General features: G+C 42.0%; 1 protein-coding gene across 12 annotated transcripts in view; it reads left to right on the top strand.

Moving 5' to 3' along the window:
• MYLK (myosin light chain kinase) overlaps positions 1-25,241 on the top strand; it is a 475,306-nt gene that overhangs the window by 349,754 nt on the left and 100,311 nt on the right. For 11 of the 12 annotated variants that reach the window (XM_056793546.1, XM_016433505.2, XM_007493805.3 and 8 more), the window contains 2 exons: positions 8,476-8,592; positions 23,694-23,762. In XM_056793546.1, the coding sequence (XP_056649524.1) occupies positions 8,476-8,592; positions 23,694-23,762 (186 nt within the window). Of the gene's footprint in view, positions 1-8,475; positions 8,593-19,227; positions 19,310-23,693; positions 23,763-25,241 lie in introns of those variants that run through there. The other variant, XM_056793549.1, reaches the window with a different exon arrangement.

Here is a 25,241-nt window from a genome sequence, read left to right as displayed (position 1 = left end):
TCTGAGGTAAGATTTGAACTCAGATCTTCTTGACTCCAGGCCCAGCACACTATTTACTGCATAATCTGGTATTGGGTAGGCATGAGGCTGGTTCCATTGCAAATTCTTGCTAGCCCCCCACTACTGATAATTCTCTATCAGTTTCCTATCTTTAAAAGAAATTAGACTAGGTTATCCCTGATCTCTTTGCTAGCTCTTCATATTCTCTATGGGTTGAATAATTCTCACAGCCTTGTGATATTAAGAAGGGTCTGACCTTCTTGTGCACGAGTACACCTCAGTTTATTGGTGATTCCAGGCTGAACAGTGGGAGAACTGGAAGTGGCACCTAAATCATTGGGTTGCCAATTTGTTGCTGATAGCCTGTCTTTCAATGGTCAAATCAGATGGGTCCATTGAAAGGACTGCCTTTGAGTTGAGCTTATGAAATGAGGATATTATTGGTTATGGTATTCAACAAGTAAGAAGATGCATGTTGTTCTCGTGGGTCTAATCTGGCATCCATCTTGCCCAGAATTCTATCTCTGGCAGAGGAAACTGTGGGGTATGGGGTGGGAAGGCATGGTTGTCCTCCATGCTCTTAAGGCCATGCCTCAGAAGCAGACAGGCTCCCCTTAATAACCTATTATGGCTCTGCATTCCATGGCTGTGTCTAAACAGCTCTCGAACCTATTTATACTTTCAGCCCAAGTGATTTCTTGGTGGCAAAGAGTTCCTTAAGTTTGGTACCCACTGTGTCCAGTAATATGGGTGAAGAAAAGGAACAGACCTGTGATTTCATTATACTAACAAACTCTGTTCATGCAGGTCAGCACCTTCTCTATAATTTAAAAAAAGTTGCTTAAGGGGCAGCTAGGTGTCACAGTTGATAGAACTCTAGTCCTACAGTCAGGAGGACCTTGTGTCAAATCTGGCCTCAGTCACCTTCTAGTTGTGTGTCCCTAGACAAGTCATTTAACTCTGGCTAGTGCTTGCCTTTCGATATTAGAGTTGTTACTAGGACAGAAAGTAAGGAAGAGAGAGGGGGGTGGGTAGAGAGAAGGGGGGAGAAAATGGGAGGTGGAGAGGGGGGGGAGAGAGGGAGAGAGAGAGAGAGAGAGAGAGAGAGAGAGAGAGAGGAGAGACAGAGAGAGGGGGAGAGAGAGGAGAGACAGAGAGAGACAGGGGGGGGGAAGAGGGAGAGTGGGTGAGGGTTGGTTGGTTGGTTGGTTGGTTGGTTGGTTGGTTGGTTGGTTGGTTGTCTGGCTGTCTGCCTGCCACCTACCTGGAGTCTTAGGGCTATACTCTGTATGTATTAGCAGGAAGACTTTAAACCAAAAATCTTTGTGTCTTCAAGGCCAGCTCTCTATCTGCTATGCTATTCCACCTCTAGTATCTCATATATGTTTTTTATGTGACCTATATTTACGTCTTCCCATCTTTAAAAGTTGTCTAGTAGTCCTACTCTTGGTATTCAAGGTTTTATTGAACAAGTTCACTCTCAGCCTTCTTCTTCCTGAACAGAGATATCTTGCTCTGCTCTCCCAAGGGAGTGCCTCCATTCCTCTGAAATTTTCAGTTGTCCTTTCCTTTCTCCATTACTTTGTTTTTTTTCTCATGCCAGCTAATTCTTAACTCAGGCTTCCAGGTAAAGATTCCCATAATTTAGTACAAGCTAGGATATTTTCTTCTAGCATCCTACTTTTTAGTTACCATTTTAAAAAATATATAATAATATAACACATAGCATAGCAATAACAATACATATAATTTATTATAAATATATAATAATATATAACTTTCAATTATGCATGCTTATCCAAGGGAAACAAATTTTTATATTAGTTATGTCCAAAAATCAATCTCATTCTCTTTTCCCCTACTCCCCCCAAAAAAGGCAGGTAATATGATATAAGTTGTGCATACATTATCACATAACACATATTTCCCTGTTTGTCATGTTGTAAAACAAGACATATACTACTTACACCAAAGAAAAATTCATAAAGGTGAGAAAGTGAAGAATGGCATATTTCAATCTGCATTCTGCCTCCATCTGTTCTTTCTGTGGGGGTGGACATCCTTTCCTTGGAGTTGACCTGAATCCTTGCCTTGTTAATAGTTCAGTCATTCACAGCAGATCATCATACACTATTGTTGTCACCGTATACAATATTCTTCTGGTTCTGCTAAATTCACTTTGCAACCCTTCATGTAAGTCTTTCCAGGTGTTTTTGTGATCATCTTGTCATTTCTTATGGCACAATAGTATTCCATTACGATCATATACCACAACTACTTCAGCCAAACTGGTGGACATTCCTCTTGATGATGACCAATCTTTTATGAGTCTCTCTGGTTGTCAGTAATACTTGGGGGAAGAGAGGGTGTCTTCAGTGTCAGAATCTACAGTGATCTCCAGATCCATTTCTTGAGATAAAGCTTGGACGCCCTCCATCTTAATTGTTTTCATAGTTTGTTCAGTAAGATTCATTTGTGTCTGACTCCTCGTGACCCCCTTTGGGGTTTTCTTGGCAAAGATACTGAAGTAGTTTTCCATTTCCTTCTCCAGTTCATTTTACAGTTGAGGAAATTAAAGCAAGCTGAGTAAAATGACTTGCCCAGGCACTAGTAAGCGCCTGAAGCCAGAATTGAAGTCCGGAAGATGAGTCCTGACTTCAGACCCAGCACACTCTCCAGCCTCCTAGCTGCCCCTCTTTTCATAGTATCTTTCCCTAAATGTGTTACCTTTTCCTTGCCACATTGAAAACCATGAGTTACTTTTATTGAGTTCCTTCCTGCAATTTATGCCCATTGGCCTGGCAGCTTATTTTACTACTCGGAAGAGTTTAGTGCTAGGCATAGATTCGGTATTTAATTGTGACTGTGTGAAGGAGTCAAATGGTTCCTGGCCTCAAAAAGACTATAGTCTCGGCAAATAAAAAACTAGCACACCTAAAATTAGGATATTGAGTAAATGTTACATGGAAATGCTTATTTACCAGTGCAAAAGAAATTCAGGGAAGGAAGAGATCAGAATGGGCTGAAATAGTCTCAGAGGGCTTTATGGAAAAGGTAGGAATTGAATTGGGATTGAAAAGCTGCATAAAATGGATGCAGGCACTCTATTTTCCTTATAATGCATATAAATGTAAAAAAAAAAATCAGTTCCCAAACAAATCTGCGACATCCTGCATCATCTATCAGGCAAATCACTTCACCAAGTCATCTATAAGGCAAGGCTTCAATTTTCTCATCTATAAAATGATCTGGAGAAGGAAATGGTGAACCACTCCAGTAGCTCTACCAAGAAAACCCAAATGGAGTCAATGAGAGTTGGACAGGTCTGAAACAACTGAACAAAAACAAAACAAAACGATTTTGAAAGTTCCCACTTTATTCTGAGTTTTTGTTTTTAAGACGTATCTCTTTACCCTTGCTCTTGTTTCGGTTTCTAAGCCATTTTTTGTGGTATATTGGGAAAAGTATTGTATTCAGAGTAAAGGAAATGGGTTTCAAATCCCAGCTCTGCCACCCTGTGTGATTTTGGACAAGCCTCTTAAGTTCTCTAGGAGGCGTAGCTAGGTGGCACAGTGGATAGAGAACCAGGCCTGGAGTCTGAAGAACTTGGGTTCAAATATGGCCCCATATATTTCCTAGCTATGTGATCCACTTGACCCTGTTTGCCTAGTCCTTGCCTTTCTGTCGTAGGGTTGTTACTAAGACTGAAAAGTGAGGGTTAAAAAAAAAAGTTCTCTGGGTTTGAGTTTTCTCATTGATAAAATATAAGAGTTGAACTGGACCCTTAATGCAGCAAAACATTCTTCCATCTTGCAAAATGGAGTTAAAAATCTTTACCCCACATCCCGCACAGGGTTGTTGTAAGTATTAAATGAGATGATGAATGTAAAATACTTTTCAAACTCTTAATTGCTGTATAAATGACAACTAATAATAACAATAATAGCCCATTGATTTATTGATTGTTTAATAGCCTTTGTCTGGAACCTTACCAAAGGCTTTTTGAAGATCTAAATGTATTATAGCTCACTTCTCCTTAGAGATTGTTTCTCCTTACAAAAAATATAACTGCCTTTCCCTCAGTAGGTTATATATTTACTTAATTTTATAATGACTATCTTTTATAGTTCCATTAAACACCTAATGTTTTTATAGATCCCTTAAATTTATAGATCCTAATATATTTATAGATCCTTCCAAACACCCAGTCTCACAAGTCTGTAGTTCCCAGAATGCCCTCAGGATCATCCCTGTGGATGGGAATTTCATCCTACCATTCCCACAAAGTCATTCTAGTGAGCAGGAGTATCCAAGTGACTCAACCTCTCTATTAATGTTCTCTACACAGTCTCCCCTTTCGTAGGGAAAGGCAGTTTGGTGTAGTAGACTTGGAATCACAGAAAACTGAGTTCAAATACTGCCTCACTTTCCCCCCAAATGTACCTTCTTCCCATACCCTTGCTAGCTATAGAACCTGGGCAAATCACTTCATATCTCGGTGCATCCAAGGTCCCTTCCAACTTAACTTATGATTCCATTCTCCCTCAATCTGAGGGTGTCCCACCCTGGTCCTTCTGCCATAACGCACCAAAAGCTCAGGACCAAGGTATCTAGAAGAGCTTTGGAGAAGAGTTTTGGGTGGTTTTTGGTTCTGTCAAAATCCTCTCACCCCTAGCAAAAATATCCTCACCCCCACCAGGCCTGAGGCTTCTCAAAAATGCTGGGAAATGGAATGTGCTTCTGGGGATCCAGAAGGGACTGTCCCACAGGAAATGCCATACTCTTTATCCACAGAAGATGATGACCCTCTATACCCATCTAAGGGATTCATGATCTCCTCCACTCAAATGTACCTCACAAGACCCAGACTCTGGGTATCTTGGGAATGCTGGCTGCTCTAATAGTATCAAACAAAATATCTGGACAGAACTGGGATAAGGAATCTCTGGTCCAGCTTCTCTGCTCCTTCCTCAGAGACAGCCTCATTGCCATCTGTGCAGGCAACACTCAGATAAATATTTATTTTGTCATTTCAGTTGAAGGCTAGAGCCAGCTGTAGGGCTAAAAGTGAAAGGGGGTGAGGGGAGGGATAAAATCTTTTTCATTTGGACAGGATGTTTGGTGGGAATTGAATCTTTGACCCTATAGCCTTAGGCCCCGCGTGATGAGACATCTCCCTCTAATATTGTGCCTTTCTTACATTGGTTATAGCACCGTATTCCTAGGTTCCAGAAGTCATCTAATTCATCGCTTTATCTCCCAAATCACACCCAAACCTTCCCAATCTGATGGTAACCAGTCTCATTTCAAAGGGGCTTCCACAATCTCCCTCACCTATTACCAAACCTCACCCCCCAAACTTTACTCCCTGAATCCCATATCTGATCTAGAGTCTTCTTGTTGTATTTTCCACATCTTTTTCTATCCAATTCCATTGGGGAAAGGAAAGAAAGACAAAGAAAGAAGGAAGAGAGAAACAGAAACTGAGTGAGAAAAGAAGGAAAGGAGGGAGGGAAGGAGAAAGAAGAAAGAAAAGAGGAAGAAAAGAAGGAAGGAAAAGGTAGAAAAGAGAGAAAAAAGAGGAAGAAAATGAAGAAAGAAAAAAGAAAGGAAGGAAAAAAGAGGAAGAAAGAAATGGGAAGGAAAGATGTATCTTGGCAAGCTTTCTCATTTCCTTATGAGGAAACTTAGCTAAGACATTTCCTTTTAATTTTTTCAATGAATAAACATTTATTTTATCTCCCTCCTACCTTTTCCTTTCTTTATTTCGAGTTCAGCTCTCTTATCAGAAGAGGGATAGAATGGGCCATCACTGGACTTCTGAAATCATGGCAAGTAGGAACTTCTAAAGTTAGAAGTCAACTTGCCCATTAGAGATTTTCTTAATACTTTCCCTAAGATTTTGAAACTGAGTGGATGGGGACATTTTGCTTGGAGTGAGTCAAGATGGCAGAATCCAAAGTTCTTCTGGTTTCCTTGATCATTCTGAGCTCCCTGTTGGGGGAGGGTCATGCCAGAAGGACCAGGGTGGGCTTTCCCCAGGTTGGGGGGAGATATAAGGTCAAGAGATCATAGGTTTAGAACTGGAAGTGACCTGTAATTGGTTTGCCCAGGTTCCTCAGCTAGTAAATGGATGGGGGCTGGGGAAAGGAGATTAAAGGCAGTATTTGAGCAGCTCAGCCTTTTGTGGGTAAGGCAGTATCATGAACTCAGCTAATGATAAGGAAGTTGGTATCTCACCAAGAAAAGTGGGACAGCTGAACTATAGGAACAGTCAAATCTTTCCCAGGCGCTAGGTGGCCATGGCCTCTAGAATTGGTTTCCCTGAAGTCGCTGGTGTTCTCTGTGTGTACATGCTTATGGAACATTGCAGCAAAACTGCCCAACCAGGCAGTACGCTTCAGTGGAGAAGGGGACCAGTTTTGGAGACAGCACCTGAATTTCCATTCTGTCTCTGGTACTCGCTACCTTTGTGTCCTTAGTCATCCTTCTACTTGCCTCTCTGGGATAAGTCTCCTCCTCTGTGAAATGAGGGGCTTGGACTAGATCATCTCTGCGGTCCCCTTCTACTCTTCCTTCTCTCAAACTCTCATTGATCCGTCACATCCTGTGGTGCCTTCAGGTTTCTTCACCTGGAGTTCATGAAACTGGCTTTTTAAAAAACTGTTTTCAATAAAAGTGTGTTTTCTTTGTAATCCCAAGTATGTTACTTACGTATTTAAAGAAAGAATACCTAGGATTTTACCAGGAAAGGGGCCATGACATACCAAAAACACGAAGGATCTCTGTTTTACGATTAAAAGGCATGGGGCTGAGGTCAGGGGATATAAGCCAGCTGCCTAGAACTCCTTTAATGATAATTCCCCATGATCTGTTTTTATGTGTCAGGGTTAGCTGACTTGGGAAGTACAGGATCTGTTGGAGGTTTGTCTTTATGAAGGCAAGAACAATTCTGGACAGGGGATAGTCTGACTATTCAACCGTGCCCAGCAGCCCAGCACCTGGCCCCCTGTTGGCCTGGGCAGCTTCTAGTGTATCCCCAAAGTTCTCCCAGTATTCTCAGAAGACTTGGCCAGCCCAGGCTTGGGAAGACTTCCGTTTGCACCAGATTCTTCTAAGTACCTCCTGACTCTCTGGGATCCAGCCCAGAAGAGGCCTGCTGTGCAGTGACCGAAGCATCACATGAGAAAAACCATAATAATGACAGCTTGACCTCCACTCACAGGGCAACTTAATAAGGATTCAATACAAAAAGCATTCATTCAATGTCCACTGTGTCCCAGGCAGTGAGTGTGCCAGTGTTTGGATAGACAAAAACAACACCAAAAGAGTCTGCTCTCATAGAGCTTTCATTCTACTAAATAGTCAAATTAAGCTGGGCCTTGAAGAGAGTTAAGGGTTTATATGAGGGGAAGCCTAGGCAAAAAACCACAGTGGGAGATAGAATGTTCTGTACCGAAAATCTCAAATAGAACAGTTTGTCTGAGGCATGGAGTGTGTGACTAGGATTGATGTTTAATCAACTTGGAAAGAACAATTATAAGCTACATACACTTATTATATATACTTGGTTATATGTATCTATTTAACAATTATACATTAGAAAAATATAAACTGAACCTCCCCCTTTTCAAGGCCTTAAATCTTCCCTTTGGCCAGCACTCTCCTTGGGATGTAACATCTCCATTCTGCTCCCCCAGCTTCATGTCCTTCCATTTCTCAGTGCACAAAACTCTTCTACCAAGAAAATAATCTAAAAATGGCTACATGTAATTTCACTGAGCCCAGTTGCCTTCCTAGCAAATTGCTGTAGCTCAATATCTCTTTTCCCCCGTTCTCTCTATCGATCTCTTCTGTCTCTGTTCTCTGAAGACACTTTGCTTCCTTTCCATTAGATTATATGTGCCTCAAAGGGAGACCATTTTCCCTTGTGTTAGAATGGAAGTTCCCCCAAAGCAGAAATTGTTTCTTCGCCTTCTCTAGAGCTCCGCTTCCCAGGCCTATATGGTGTGAGAGAGCACTGGACTTGGAATCTAAAGACGTGAATTCAGATCACAGCTAGATTACTTCTATGACTTTGGACAAATTACTGCATACCACTAGACCAGAATATTCTCATTTTTAGAAAGGGAAGGGTGGAACAAATGATGTCTAAAATACTTTCTATCTCAGAGCTTTCTGATCCTAATGAATAAGAGTATTGAGAGCAGATGATTCTACCAGTGTTTTAAATGTGAATGGTTAACTGGAAAGTATTCCTCATATTTAAGGTATTCTTTGATAAGACTTGTTGAGAAGAATTTAGAAGGGGAAAGTGAATATAAGATTAGTAATATAGCAGTTCTTTGAACTTCCAGTAATCATCAGTGAGGATAAATAAATGTTATCACCCTATGATTCTGGTGGCTTTTGTTGGTCTGGAGGGTATCATTACCATACCTGGCTCATTCCATGATCTCTCATTCCTTCTGCCAGGCTCACTGTGTTCTGTCACCATTGAGAAAGCAATGCCTGAGGACAATGGCACGTACAAGTGTCTAGCCAAGAATGCTGCAGGTCAAGCCGAGAGCTCTTGCCACGTGACTGTGGATGGTAAGTCTCAACTTTTCTCCCTCCTTTAGGGCCCCTTTTCACATTCCCTTCCCTCCATCTCCATGGAAGGTAAAGGGAAGGGAAGGGAAAAACATTTATTAAGGGGTTACTATATAAGAATAATTATAGGAAAGGCTAAGGTATGCAAATGGAAACTGAGTCATCCTTGCTTTCAGGGAGCTCTCATTCTAATGGGGGAGATGGTCCTATGGAAGGGTTCGTGTTTTTGATGCTGACAGATACTAGTACTTAAGCAAGGAATGTAGCAGAGCAGATGGCAAGGCCCAGAGGAATCTTTATGATAGAACAGATAGTACCCTCCAAGAGAATAATTGGTCTAAGGGTCAGAATGTAGTGAGTCTCTGGGATACCTCCAGCAAAGGTAGGGAAGTGGGATTCAGCATCTAAGTAACCACCTGCCCTGCACCTGACAGGAACTGAGTAATGATACAGAGAGAGTTGATTGAGGACAGGAATGACTGCCCCTGATCTAGAGTATTTCTATCACAAAACACTAATAAATACATTCTTTGTATTCATGTACTTTGTGGACATGAGTTCTCTAGAACTCATTTTCTTCATCTGTAAAATAAAATGATTAAAATCAGTGCCCTCAAATGTACCTACCAGGTCTGGATTTATAATCCTATGATTATTTACAAACATAGGAAAGGAAGAAACCATATTTGATTTGTCTTCCTCCTCACTCCCCTCTAGGATTTTAGAATTTGGCATAGAGAAGGAGGGGAAGTGGAAGGGAATAAGGGCCTATGATATCCCATGCAGCTAGGTCATACAGTGAATAGAAGGACAGGCCTGGAGTCAGGAAGACTTGAATTCAAATCCAGCCTCAATCACTTACTCACTCTGTGACCCTGGACATGTCACTTAACCCCTGTTTGTCTTAATCTACCGGAGAAGGAAATGGCAAACCATATCTTTGCTAAGAAAACCCCATGGCCAACACTGGTGTGCTGTGCTTCTTGGGGCCACAAAGAGTCACACAACTGAAAGAACAATATTGTTCTGGGCTAAGAGCTTCATAGTGATCCTCACAACAATCCTGCCGGGTAGGCGATGTTATTATCCCTATTCTATTGTTGAAGTAACTGAGACAAATAGAGGTTAAGGTGACACAGATAGTTAAGTTTTAAAGAAGGCTCCTTTTGAATTTGGTCTTCCTGGACTCCAGGTCCAGTCCCATTAAACATGTGGCCATCCAGATCTCTTCTCTAAGAACTTTTTTTGAGGGTGGAACAGTTGTTAGGAGAGATGACCCACCCACAGGAAAAAGGATCGAAAGACCTTTACAAAGCTACATTCAGATAAGAGTAAATGATCCAAGGAACGCCAGTCCTGAAAGCAGTGACCAAAGGGGAAATCAATGTGACAAAGTCAAGTGAAGGCGAATTAGGAGCTGGGACTTGGTAATGACCAGCGTGCCAGGTAGGAGAAACATACTCTCTTCTCTCTAAAACTTTTCAGTCTAGACTGAAACAGGGAGCAGGTGTTTTTGTTTTTGTTTTTTCCTCTCTAGATTTAAGGATATAGTCAATGTTGGAAAAGTGGTATGAAATGATGTTTGGTAGACCTTGAAAACACAAATAGAGAGTTAGTGTTTGATCCGAAGAACCATAGAGGGTCGACAGCGAATAAGCTATCATTATTATGTATTTCAGTATGAAGACTCTTGAATGTATAGGCCAATCTGTTGATATTGCCTACTAGGGATGCAGAATCTAAGGAATCATCCACAATAAGAAGAGTTTTCCTGATATAGGGCACTTTAAGGGGAGGGTGAGTCAAAGTGAATGTCAAACTAAAGGCTGTTGGGTAGGAAAACTAGATTGCTATAACAAGAGTTATAACTAGGGGAGGGCTTCTGGGGGGAAAAATTCGACACATGTATGCTTTTAAAATACAGTCTCATAAATTTACTAGCTGTGTGACCCTGGACAAGTCACTTGACCCGGTATGCCTCAGTTTCCTCATCTTTTAAATGAGCTTGAAAAGGAAATGGTGGACCACTCCAGTGTCTCTGCCAAGAAAACCTCAAATGGGGTCATGGAGAGTCTAACACCACTGAATAACAACTTCTTTAGCAGCCATGAACCTCTGTAGTAAACAATTCTCCTCACCCCTCTTACTTCTCAGATTATTTCTTCATCATGAATTGCAAAGTTAAGTTTAGAGGCATATTTCATAGTTCCTTTCCCCCCCTGTTTACTGCTATTTTTTCCAAGACCAAAAGACCATAGGTTCTCCTATTGTTCTAGCCCCATTCTTCTCCCTCCTTGAAGAGTAAGCTCTCCTTTCATCCTAGGTCAAGGAGCGGCTAGCTCTGAGTCCTGAGACAACGTCTGTGTTTGCAGATGGTCAGGAAAAGCTAGGCCATCTGCCATTACTAATTGGAAAGCCCCTTCCGACATTCTCCATACTAATCTTAAGTCTAGCAACTGGAGGGAACCAAAGTTGAACAAAATTAATCTAGAAGCATCCCAGGACTTAGCATTAACAGTTTCTGGAGATGACTTCTCTGCTTTGGGAACCTGAAGGCTGATGGTGTCATATTTTCATATGTAGCACCCCTAAAAGGTGGAGAGTACTTCATTTTATAAGTAAGATGTTAGCACATTATGCATAAAATCAGCACAGGTTTCCCTTCCACATTACAGCTTTCCCTTTTGTGGTTTTGATATATCATGGGTCAGCATTTAATTAAATTAAATGGGAATTTGGTGGAAGCCACAAATGATACATGAAGTCTAGCAGATGATACAGAAAAAGTTTAGAATCTTGGAAAATTTTACTTAAACAGAGCCTATGACCAAATACTTGACCCTAATTTTGCAATAAAGGACTATAAACACCCTATAAAAGAAAAAGAGAAATTTAGACTTTTCTGGTGTGCAGGGTGGGCCAAAAAAATTTACATGGGTTTTCTAATTCATGATTTGCGTCATCTCCCTGACCCCAGCAATAAGGAAGGGATACCTTTAAATGACTTATTTGAAAAACTTAACATTTATAAAGACAAAGCACAGTAGGCAAAAACCTTCATTCTTTTCATTAAGAAATATTTCTTAAATGCCTACCACGTGGTAAAAATTATGCCAGGCAATAGAAATATCAAGACAAAAAGGAAACCATCTTTACACTCAAGGTGGCACAGAGGATTAAGCCCTGGGCCTGGAACCCTGGAGCCAAGAAGAGCTGAATTTAGATTTAGCTTCTGATAGTGTGTGACCTTGGGTAAGCCACAACCTCTGCTTCAGTTTCTTTGATTGTAAAATGGGGATGATAATATTATCTACCTCTATTTAGTTGTGAGGATCAAATTAGCTAATATTCATAAAACACTTAGCACAGTGCCTGGCACACAATAAGCATATAATAAACATTTATTTCCTTTCTTGCAGATCAAGTTCGATCTCCTCTCCCATCTAGGCATTCCCTTAAAAGTATCCCTGACAAGTCAGCAAGCTTATGACTGTTTATGTTACTGTTTTGGGGATAAATTGTTATTTTCCACTCAGTCAGTCTTTGTGTTTTTGAGGATTTCTTTAAAATGATATTGAAAATTCATTCTGAAACAAAAGTGTTTTTTGTTTGCTCAGATGGTCTCCTTGATGATTCCCCCTGCTCTCTTCTAATTTCGCTGACCCTTTTTATTTGTATATTTTCCTTCAAAGAGGCTTTGGGCTGCAGAGTTCAGAGTCAGATCTTTGAAGGGACAAGAAAGAAATTATAAGAGGGAGACCGTAAACTAGCACTAATTAACTCCTAATTCATTAACAATTTGTTACAAACTGCTATCCCAACAGTCCCTTAACAGGCTTATTCCTCAAGCTCTTATGATGTTTTCTATTTTCCATCCTCCTCTTGGAAATAGGTCAGCATCTCACAGAATCGTTTTTCAGATTTCCAGACACCTCCCTTAATTTTCCACCCCATCCTAGACAACTTGGTGGCAAGTATAGTTTTTCTCTTGCCTCCTTCTTCTGACTCCTCTTTCAGGTCTCCTTTCCTTCTCTCAGCTCTCCAAGTGCTCAGTGCCTTCCTTCTACCCCCTGGAACCCTAATGGTGGCATCCTAGACCATCCACATCCTTTCTCTCCATTCTTCTCCAAATCCAGCCTTACCTGTGCTATCCCATTTCCTGAGGGTCTCTGTTCTCTGCTGGGTGACAGTTTGAGCTCATGGAATTAATAAGATAAATGTATCCATCCTGAGGTATTACCCTTCCCAATTACAATACCTTAACCCAATTAAAGTACAAACCTCTCAGAAGTCCCCAAAGTACTCCTTCACAATGGCAATTTCAAACACCATGCCAGGCCTGATGGAAGAGATGAATCTTGGAACTAATTGACCTTTGCAAATTGGGGAAGGGTACCACAAATCACACTATAGAAACTAAAGGAAGGCAAGACATGCTTCCATCCAACAAAATCCCATTTGGTGGATTATTCACAGATATTTCAACCCAGATTGGCCTCCCCTGCTAGACTTGTGTGTCCGAAGTACGGGCTCACTATCTGCCTAAGCCTTGTGTTTGCTTACATAATCATGTGATATCGTACAAAACTACATAATAATCTTTGGATTATCTACTGTCTTATGTTATCTGGACCACTTTTTTCTTCCATTAGCACAACAAAACATTTATAAAATGGGTCTTTTTTAATTAAATACTTACTATATACAAACTGTGCTGTTAACTATACAAAAGAAGAAGACACAGTCTCTGCCCTCATGGGACTTACAGTCTTTCTGAAGGGACAAATATTTATTAAGCATCTCAGATGGAAGAGATGCAAAATTTAGCTAAGAGTAAAGGTTCCTGCCTTCAGTGAGTTTACATTTTAGTCAGGAAATAGAATACCAACACATAAATATATAATATACAACATGATGTGTATAAATGATGTATAAGTGCGTGAGAGATATAAAATGAAAATATTATGTAAGGTCCAAATGTCATTTCCAATATGGCAGGGGAAACAAGAAGCAGGGAAGACTTAAGGGTTAGAGTTAAGGTTTTTAAGAATTTAAGGGGAGAAAAAGGTGATTCCTACATAGTAGGCATTCAGAAATGCTTATTGCCTGAGTGCTAGATATGGAATCAGGAAGATGAGTTCAAATTCAAACTCTGATGAAAGGTTGCAGTCTGCCTTTATGAAGAGAGGCCCCCATGCTGAGGAAATCAAGGCTTTTTCATTTAATAAAAGGAAAGGCTGTCTCAACTCTCGTCATAACTTTTCTTTTAACCTTAATATATAAGATGGAAACCTTATCCTACCCACATTGTACAAAGGGAAAAACTGAAGTCTCTAGAAGGGCAGAGACTTTGCTAAGTCTTCCTCCTCGCAACCAGATGACCATTGGTCAGTCACTTAAGGAGGAAGCAAAATATGTGTTGAGCACCTGCAGGTTGAGCCCTTGATCCATGGTTTTTCTAGAAATAGTGTGTGGCTGTGAGAATTGGACTATTAGGGAAGCAAAGCGCTGCAGAACTGATGCCTTCAAATGGTTGTGCTGAAGAAAACTTTTGAGAGTTCCTTGGATAGCAGCAAGGACATCAAATCAGTCAGTACTTAAAGAAATTAATTCACAGTTTTTGTTGGAAGGTCAAATGCTGAAGCTAAACTAGTTAAGCCGCATAATGAGAAAACAGGATTCATTGAAAAAGACCCTGATGTTGGGGAAAGATGGAAGGCAGAAGATAGGATGGCAGAGAATGAAATGGAGATATAGTGTCATAGAAATAATAAAATGAGCTTTATCCAAAAAGATAATGGAGGATAGAAGGGGCTGGTGGTCCCTGAGGTCAGGAAGAGTTGGATACAACTGAATGACTTAAAAAATGTACCTGAGGGCAAGAGCTGGCTAAGAACTTTACAAATACAATCTCATCTAATCCCCAAGACAACCCTGAGAGGTGGGTGCTGTTATCATTTCTACTTTACAAATGAAATTGAAGCAAACAGAAGGTAAGGGACTTACTTGTCCATGGTCACCCGGGTCTGAGGCTGGCCTTGAATTCATCTTCCTGACTACAGGTTTAATGCTCTCTCTTTTTAAAAATTTTTTCTTTTCTTATATTTATTTTTTATTTATTGTCTATTTAATTTAGAATATTTTCCTGTGGTTACAAGATTCATGTTCTTTCCCTCTCCTCCTCCCATCACATCTGCCATAGCCAACACATAATTCCACTGGATTTTACATGTGTCATTGATCCAGACCTATTTCCATATTACTTTAATGCTCCCTTTACTGGGCTATTTTGACTGACTATATTATACTAGTGGTCGCCAGGGATTAATTTAACCCCAATAAAATGCTCAAGTCGGTTTGGGATTTTTATGGTGGTTTACAATAGAGGGAAGGAATTAAGAAGAAGAAGAGAGAGAAAAGGGTATAAGTTTTTCTCCAGCCTAGCCTAAGCCAAGGGAAGTTCAGAGAACAGAGATTAAAACTAGCTTGGCTTCCAGCCACAAGGCCTACTCCGAGATGAGGGGCCTCCTAAGAGGATAGTGCTTTAGGAGGTAAAGGAAAGGAGGAATCAGCCTAATCACTCACCCAGGTCACTCAGGGAAGACGCCTCAAATAACCCACACTACAGAGCTTCTCCTAGTCACTTCACTGGCAAGCTGCAAACTGCCAAACTGCCAAGATGCCCAGCATGCTGCCACAAACCACACAAGCCAGAGAGAGAGCCATGTCTCTGTGAGAGAGCCCAGAGAGAGAGGAAGTGATGGGAAATATATAGACCATTCTTTACATCACTTCCTGTGTCTTACATGTACCAATGGTATCTTAAACTCGATTTGGGACAACCCAGGGGGTCTGTCAGTTGTTTTTTATTTGTCACTTGCTAGCACATGTGGTCATAGGCCATCCTCCTCAACACTTAATCCTTAAGTAGGGGTGTATACATTCCTGATTGCTAGGATTTTAAAGACTAATCAGGGTGGAGAAAATCTAAAATTCACAGCTACCAGCCACCCCTAAACATTTAACCTCTCTAGATAGCAACAGCTATAAAGTAGGGATAATGAGACTTGCACTAGTCATCTCAAAAAGATGTGATAAGACTCAAATGAGAAAATATATGAAAAGTGTTTCTAAGAAGCATACAACATCTTTATAAATGGCAGATACAGTTGTTTATCACTATTACCTAAGAGTTCATAAAATTAGTAAGAATCATAGTCCCTTAGATTTAGAGCTTGAAGGGCCATCCAGGCCAGGCTCCTTTGGACAGTCCCATCAAATTTTATAGATAACTCAGGGCTCAAAGGAGTTTAGTGACTTGCCTATGAACATTTGTATACTTACAGGGCAGTACCAGGATTCGCATTCATATCTGTTGACTTTAAATCCAGAACTATTTCCACTGACCTCAATAAAGAACCATAGAACTAAGATCACAATTAGTCCTTTCCCCAGTCCTCAAAGAAAAACTATCCTTAATCTTTCATAGTTTGACAAGAAAGCAGAGAATCTGGCTTATTATGGAAATTCTCCTCAAGAGGTTCCAACACCCCACTGGGGTAAGAGTGTTTGCTGTCCAGAAGTTCTTCTAAGTGTGTGGTATTAGTGTTTCCTTCTGCAGCATAAGTCCAGTTCTTTAGTTCCAACATCAGTAAGGATGAACAGTTTAGAAATCTTTATTAGAAAAGGCTTTAGATCTGTAAGGAACCTCAGGAGATTTCTAGTTCAAACTTCCTTCCAGGGCAGGAATCTCTTCTTTAAGCATCCATGACAGGTGATCAGTCATCCTCAGCAAGAATTCTTCTATTGGGATGGCTGGGTGGCTCAGTGGATTGAGCCAGACCTAGGGTTCAAATTTGACCTCAGACACTTCCTAGCTGGGTGACCCTGGGAAAGTCACTTAACCCCATTGCCTAGCCCTTCTCACTCTTCTGCCTTGGAACTAATACATAGTATTGATTCTAAGACAAAGGGTAAGGGTTTAAAAAAAAAAAAAAGAATCCTTCCATTGATGATGGTGAGACAACCCCAATCTATAGGGAATGAGATAGCCCAGTTTTTCATTAAACATGTCTAATGATTAGCAATTTTTTTTATATTAAACCAAATCTCTCCCCAGATATAACTTCTTAGTAGTCCCTTCTAGAGCAGCACAGAATAAGTCTGCTTCCATTTGACAGCCCTTCAGAAAATTGAAAGCAGTTCTCATGACTCTTTTGAGGCAGCTAGGTGGGTGCCATGGATAGAGTAGAGTGCTGAAGTTGGAGTCAATAAGTCCTGAGTTCTAAAGTCACTTCAGTCAAGGTAACTCACTCTAGGCAAGTCATTTAACTTTCTCTGCCTCAGTTTCCTCATCTGCTACATGAGTATAATAATAGCACTGGTATCATGGGTTTCCTGGATCAAATGAGATAAAATGTGAAATGAACTTTGAGAAACTTAAAGCTCATATTCTGTGCACCCTCATGTCTTTTCTTCTCTGGGGATTTTTTAAAAAATCACACACTAAAAAATAAAGAAAAGAAAAAAATCACATTTATTCAGGCTCTCCTCTGCCCTTCCTCCTACATCCAGGGTTTGGGTGGGGAGAGGATTGACTGAGGAGAAAGGGATATTAGGGAGACATGGACTTTTGACAGCTTGGACTTTTTTGCCCAGCCACTCCGGGGGGACCCCTCGGGACCTCTTCCTCCCTCTCATTGCCTCATTTTCCCTGCCTGGGATCTGACTATGTGGCATTAGCCGATTGGAGTGGGTGCAGAACAAACAGGTCCTTGCCCCTGGGAAGCTGGGCTATACAGAGTCATCCTAGGAGAGGAATGGGGTAAGACATTAGCCATATAAGGACAAGTTTTCCTCTCTAAGCAGCAGCCCCCCACTTCCCCACACCTCCATTTTCCTCTCCCAAGTTTATTTCGGGGCATGACCAGGCCAGCAAAGGACTTGGACCCTGGGGCACAGATTGGGAGATGGAGCTCAGTTTTCAGTAGAAAAGTGATTAAAATAGACAGAAAATACAGGCTGCTTGAAAAAAAAAAAGGGTTTTTTTTTTATTACTATTATTTTTATCCCCTGGGCAGCTGTGTGAACACAAAGCTGGTTTTGATTAAATACAACAGCTCTTTCAGCCCACTCACTACTCTGGTTCTCACGGAGGTAAATTAGGCTTTCAGTCAACAACCCTGACCATGCACTCGCTCTGCCCTGGGTGATGGAGGGGAAAGGGGAGCCTCTACCTCCAGTCAGCCCTCACTCTAACGGGAGAGCCACAGCTCTTTGGTTTTAGACAATCTGCCGTGGAAAGGGGGAAACCTGGTACGGCCAGAGTCTCACCCCTATGACGAGAGAGGACAGTAAGATGTGTGGCAAATGTTTTTGGTAAGACTTTTAAGGCAACATGAAAGACATCATTTGCAAGAACATGTCTGACTCACAGATGATGTCTTCTGGGATGTGGGGTGAGTAGAGAAGGTCTGGGACACGAGTGGACACATTCTATTGATAAATAAAAATGTAAAAGTCTTTTATAAATTCCCACAAAGCAAAAGAGAGATGACAGTTCAGCTGACTAAGAGAGCCTCATACTGCAGAGAGGCAGGAATGAGGAGCAAACCTAGTGGGGTAAGTTGAGTTATTTTAGGAAGGCTCCCAGGAGATGGCCAATTTGGAGGCAGATTTAGAAGAGGGCAGCAATGGTGTGGGTTGGGAGAAAAAAGAGGACAGAATATCCCGGTACAGAGAGCCCTCTGTGCTACAGGAACATGCAAATGATTACTACTAAGAATGCCGTGCATTGGGGTCATGCTGTATGGTTTTCACTGTTCCTGGCACATTGTGTTGTTCCTTGAGGCAAGCCAGTGAAGGAGGTAGGGTGAGTGCTATGGTCTTGATTTTGCTCTGGGGGAAATGGAGACCTAGAAAAGTTACCAGTTGCCTCACCTCCTTCCCCCTCACAGGTGCTCCTTGTTCTAGATGGGTCACCTGGAGAAAGGAAAGGTCTAAGCTTTTATGTAGCACCTACTATGTGTCAGCCACCATGATCAGCACTTTCTATCCTCACAAAAATCCTGGAATGGAGATGCCGCTATTATCTTCAAAGGGGTGGCGATCAGAGGTTTAAAGTGACTTGCCATAGGGTACCCAGCTGGGGAGAGATTGACTTCAAAGTCAAACCCAGGGCCTGACCTGAACGTTCCCAATTCTTGGATTCTTGTCTCAGCCATCACATTTCTTCTTGTGTGCCTCAGCTTACCTATCTGTAAAATAGAACTAAGACTTCCCCCCCCCCCTTTTTTTCCCTACCTGGTCCACTGATCAGAAAGCAAGCTGTGAAAAAAATTACAAAGCCAAGGTTCTCGAGCTTCTCTGTTCTACAGCCCCCACTCTCCAACCCACATCTCTGCTTCCCAGAATCCACCTCTCTAAGTCATCACTATCAGTCCCCAGCTGCTAGAAGCTCCATGGCCATGGCCTCTCTTGGCACCAAAGTAGATATTACAGGAAGGAAGGGAGGAGGAGGGATTAAGCCAGGGAGGAAGCTGGCTCACCCCATCCCTAGAGTTCACAGTCCTCTGCTACCACCACCAAACAGGCTGTCAGGAACTCTGCAGCTCTGGCTTTCCTGACCTTCTTGGAATATTCCCTGTGACCCCTGCAGGTCCTGACCCTCAGTTTGAGAAACCCTAGACCTAAAGGGAACTAGACAAATGACTCTGTGGTGAGGTGTTTGGTTGTTTTGTTTTGTTTTGTTTTGTTTTGTTTTGAAATAAGCATAGTCATGATGGATGGTGCGTGTATATGTGTGTGTTAGGATATGTAGGGCAATTGGAGCAATTCGAGTTGTGTTCATATTAAATAATTTAACTCTCAGTTGGGAAAGGGCCCTTCTGCCCTATGTTGCCTGGACCTCAAAGGGGAGAGGTCTTCCCAGGAGTCTTACAGAAAGGTGGAGGGTGACCTGGTATGGGAATGAAGTAGGGAGTGGGGTTTTGAATGGTCACACCAACGTTCTAATGGTAACCATCTTGGCTCACTCTTCCTCATGTGAGAGAGGGATATGGTGCTATGGACTCTAGAACTGCTCGTCTCAAATACTTTTCTTTCTTTTTTTTATTTGAATTTTTATCTTCCATCTTAGAATCAATGCTGAGTATTAGTTCCAAGGCAGAAGAGCAGTAGGGGTTAGGCAATGGGGGTTAAGTGACTTGTCCAGGGTCATACAGTCAGAAAATGTCCAGAATCTCCCATCTCTAGGCCACCGAGCCATTTAGCTGTATGCCCCCCCTGTCAAATATTTCTTAAAGATATCTTGGGGTGGGGGGAGATTTCAAAGCCTCCCTCCTTCTCCCACCTTGCCTAGTATTTCCTTCCTGGCCAATCTCATACTGATAGGAAATTCTAGTTATATATAGGTTGTATGTCTCAGTGGAAAGAATGTTAGATTTGAAGTCAGAGGCTCTGGGGTTGAAATGCTAGCTATTCTACTTAATATCTCTGTTTCCTTCAGCAAGTGAATCACCTAAGCTCTCTGGGCCTCAATTCCTTAGTTATAAATGAGGGAAGATGACTTTTAAGACCCCTCCTAGCTTTAAAATCCCATGGAATCTAACATTAATCCTTCTGTAGGTTTATTTAGTGCCTATGTGGGGGAAAAGGTTCCTCAATAGAGATGGAAAACCTTCAGAGACTAGACACAATTTCTAAAATATTCATGAATGTTGTCAATAACAATATGGCAAAGAGTCTAGACTCATGAACTGAATCTTCCATCCCCTCTATCATGGATGACAGATTTTATCATTAAGATGGGAGGGACTCCAGAAAGATTTTCAAGAGGTCTTCCAAGGTCTGATAGAGGAAGAAAGGAGAAAAAAGAGAAGGAATGAGTTATATAGATAGGGCAGCATTACCCTCACTCCCACCATGCTCTTCTAGAGCTAGTCTAATGGCTAAACCAAAGACTACGAATAGCAGACAGAGAAAAAAAAAAGAGGTCTTTTTCATCCTTCCTCCCTTCCTCCCTCCCTCCCTCCCTTCCTTCCTCCCTCCCTCCCTCCCTTCCTCCCTCCCTCCCTTCCTTCCTTCCCTTCCTTCCTTCCTTCCTTCCTTCCTTCCTTCCTTCCTTCCTTCCTTCCTTCCTTCCTTCCTTCCTTCCTTCCTTCCTTCCTTCCTTCCTTCCTTCCTTCCTTCCTTCCTTCCTTCCTTCCTTCCTTCCTTCCTTCCTTCCTTCCTTCCTTCCTTCCTTCCTTCCTTCCTTCCTTCCTTCCTTCCTTCTTTTTATAACCCTTACCTTCCTGACTTAGAAACAATACTATGCTTAGAACCAATACCTACTATTGATTCTAAGATAGAAGGTAAGAGTTTGAAAAAAAGAAAGAAAGAATACTATGTATTGGTTCCAAGGCAAAAGAGTGGTAAGGGTTAGGCAATGGGGGTTAAGTGACTTACTCAGGGTCACATAGCTAAGAAATGTCTGAAACTAGATTTGAATCTAGGACCTCCTGTCTCTAGGCCTGATTCTCAATCCACTGAGCCACTCTCTGCCTTGGAGAATTCTTTGTCAACAGCCAATTCATCCCCTTCCATCTCTCCATCTAGAGGTGGAGTCAAAGATGGACAGACCCCTCCCATCCCCCTCACACTCCCCCCATGCCAAGCCACAGGAATGTGGCAAGGGCCTCCTTTAGAAATTCCCACCCCCTTTTTCCTCCCACTGGACTTCCAAGCATAGGCAGGAAAGGGATAGGAAGGAGGGTTCCTGAGACTGAGAAAGCAGATTCCACACCCATCCCTGCTCTCACCCTACCCCCCACACCCAGGATCATCCTGCAGGATCATCCCCAGGGAACAGAAAAGTGAGTGGAACATCAGAGCATGTTGCTCAGAGTAAAGGCAGCCCCTAGAGGTACATAGCTACTCTCTGTTTCTACTCAACAGGATCCTTTCTGTATGCCTCCTCCCTGCCACCTGCTCCTTTTTCTAGTGGAAGGGAACAAGGTATGATATTCCTTATTCTGACTCATTAACCTTCTCTCTCCCTTTTCCCCAAGGGGGAAATTAATATGGAAAATTGGGAGGAAAATAGCGAGCACAGAGGAGTTCGGAGCTTATCCCTGCATGACTTCTTGATACCCTGGTATTATGGGAACTGAGGGATGGAGAGTACAGTGTTTTGCCTTGAGAAGAATATTTTGCCACATGGCCTCCCCCCACATCTAGAACTCTTTCTGTGGTTCAGGGACTTATAATCATACATGCAGGTTACCCATGGCCTGGGTGAGTTTGAATTACGAAGGCCAGTCTTTATCTTGACCCAGCTCTGTGGCTGGGTCACCCCTTCACTCCCATGGTTCTCCAGGAGTCAAGGAAGGGGCAATTTTACTCAACAAATATAAGATTAGAAAAGAGCAGCTCTTGCCATCAAAGAGTTTACATGGGGAACCAGAACAGGGGAACTAACTACAACATGTGCAGAAATAAACATGCACAAGGCAAACTGAGAAAGGAAAGAACACTTAACCAGGGAGATTGGAGAAGAGCTTCACAGAGAAGAGTGGTGCCTTGGATGAACCTGGAAGGAAGACCAAAATTCCTAAGAGGGAAGTGCATTCTGATCTAGACTTAGCAGGAAGGACAAGTAGTCCAATTAACTGCACTCAGGCTAAGAGGTGGTTGTCCTGAAAGTCTTAGTTCAGTGTTGAGCTATTAAAGCTTAAAACCACACTTGAGGGGGCAGCTAGATGCTCAGTGGATTGAGAGCCAGTTCTAGATATGGAATGTCCTGGGTACAAGTCTGACCTCAGTCACTTTCTAGGTGTGTGACCCTGGGCAAGTCACTTAACCCCTGTTGCTTAACCCTTTCAGCTTTTCTGCCTTGGAACCAATACTCAGCATTGATTCTAAGATGGAGGGTAAGGGTTTAAAAAAAATGTACATTTTTGGAGGGCTTCTTGACTGCTTCTGAATTGTCCTTCCAGCACCAAGTTTATGCTGAGCCTATGATCTCTGGGGCCCTGTCACAACTATTATATCTAGGAAAATACCCTCCTCAAAGTAAAGCACTGTATTCCTTATCCCACTCCCCACCCTCATTCTCTTAATGCCAGGCCTTAGGAAGAGAATTGATGCAAGAATGTACCTTAAGTTATAATAAACTGGAGGGATTCCATGTGAACTGGAATGACCTCCAGGAATTGATGCAGAGTGAAAGGAGCAAAACCAGGAAAACATTGTACACAGAGACTGATACACTGTGGCACAATCGAATGTAATGGACTTCTCCATTAGGGGTAATGTAATGACAACTTGAAGGAACCTACGAGAAAAACCACTATCCACATCCAGAGGAAGAACTGTGGGAGCAGAAACACAGAAGAAAAACAACTGTTTGATGACATGGGTTGAGGGGATAGGATTGGGGATGTAGACTCTAAACAATCTCCCTAGTGCAAATATCAATAGGTCTTGATCAATGGCACATGTCAACCCCAGTGGAGTTGCTCATTGGCTTTGGGAGGGGGGTGGAAGGAGAGAAGGGAAAAAACATGAATCATGTAACCATGGGTAAATATTCTAAATTAAGTAATTAAATAAAATTTTCAAAAAAGAATGTACCTTCAAACTTGACACTTTACTCTGATTTATAGGATACTTTTCCCTGACAGCCAGGGTCACTCCTCACCCTAGCCAATTCTTTCACATGCTGTTGCCACTCTGCCGCAAGCAGTTCTGGGTTAACCCCTCCCAGCACTCCTTCCTCCACCCTTCCGTCCAGGCCAGTTTCAAGAACCTCATGATGTTCTCTCTGGATCTGATTCATAAAGCAAGGCAGCCGGTAGCTTCTCCTTGGTTAGTGCCCTCCTAGCACAGGTGTCCTGTTTCCAGCCAGGGACAATAACAATGGCGATCCATCTTCACACGGTTCCCGTATCCCTCAGGAAGCCCAGAGGACAACTGGAAATGAATGGGGAGAGGAGACCACAGGGGGGGGGGAAGAGGGGGAACTGTGGGAGGCAGAAACACCAGAAAACTGACCCCCAGAGGTCACTCGCTTTGATATCCAACTCCAGGGTTAGTTTTCATTGTTATTCATCTCATTGCAGAAGCTCCATCTGGGCAGATGAAATCTCGAAGGTCCAAGAGCTCAATCCCTCCTGTCCTAGGAACTGAAAGTAAGTCATCTCTTTCTGGTTCTTCTTTCTGCCATGATCAAATTGCTTACGGGGTCCCAGATTGTGGAATAGAGGATAAAGAAGTTGAGTTTCATTCTTCTGACCCAGGCTAAATCTTATAAGATGGAATTGAAAAGGGACAAATGCCTATATTGGATGGGAAGAAGTCTTAATAAGACTCCCAGACACAAAGAGAATCTTGGGAGAGAAGTATAATTTGTCTTCAGAGATTTGAAAGATCACTCATATGCAAGAGACTGCTCAATGACTGGCCTCAGAGGGCTAGATCAGATAGTATAGTAGACAGATGAGATAAAGGAAAAAAGCATTTATTAAACATCTCTAAGGTGGCACAGATGGATAGAGCATCAGGAAGTTCAGACACTTCCTAGCTGTGTGACCCTGGACATGTCACTTAACCCTATTTGCCCAGCCCTTGTCCTTCTCTCTTAGAGTTGTTACTAGGACAGGAAGTGAGGATTTAAATTTTTTTTTCAATTGTGTAAGTTTCTGTGACTACTGAGAGGTCATAGATTCAATTTATTGGTATTTGCTAGCCATTCTAATAAACTGATCTTGCACAGGAAAAAAAATGCCAGACATTGTGCTGAATACTTTACAAATATACCACTTGATACTCATAATGGCCCTGGGAAGGAGGTGCTATTATTATCTCCATTTTATAGTTTAGAAAACTGAGGCAAACAGAGAGATTAAATGACTTATCCAGAGACACGCAGCAAGCGTCTGAGGTCATATTTGAACTCAGGTCTTTATGTCTCCACTTTGCCACCTAGCTACTTACCTCTGTATAGAATGCTGGATTAGAGTCAGGACCTGAGTTTGAATCCCACCTCACACAGTTTGACTTCACCTCTCTACCATGTCTTAAGGGCATTTAAGATCCCTTCCAACCCTGATTATATGATTGAAATTTCAGAGGCAGATTTCACTTTGCTAGGGAAGAAGCCTTTCTCACTCTTAGAGCTGTGCAACAATGGAATGGGCTGCCTTGGTAGGTAATGAGTTTCCTAGTTCTACAAGTCTTTAAAGAAAGGTTGGATGATTGATTATTTTCTGTGGTGTGGAGGGAATTTCCTATTAAGGTAATGAGTTGGACTAGGTGATTTCTGAAGTCTCTTTCCATTTTGAGATTCCACGTAGCCCCATAAGAGAGAAAACGTGGTAGCAATTACAAGGAAACAGATTTCTGTTTGAAATAATAATTAAGAGCTTTCAGATAATTGTATATGTATGATAATAGAATAAATGGCCTCTTCTAAAGTAGTGAGTTTCCTGTCCATGGGAAGTATTAAAGCACATGTTGGAAGATACTTGTCAGGAGTGTAGTAAAAAGTAGTTATGCTTCAGATACAGGAATTGGACTAGGTGGCCTCAGGTGCCTTCCAGTTTTAAGGTTCTTTTACTGTGATTTCTGACTCTGCTTCCTGCTAAACATTGGAGAAGAGGATGCCCTCC

Source organism: Monodelphis domestica, chromosome 4 (assembly GCF_027887165.1).
Source record: "Monodelphis domestica isolate mMonDom1 chromosome 4, mMonDom1.pri, whole genome shotgun sequence".
Taxonomy (NCBI): domain Eukaryota; kingdom Metazoa; phylum Chordata; class Mammalia; order Didelphimorphia; family Didelphidae; genus Monodelphis; species Monodelphis domestica.
The sequence above is the reverse complement of the archived record's forward strand: the minus strand, read 5'-3'. Positions and strand labels throughout refer to the sequence as shown.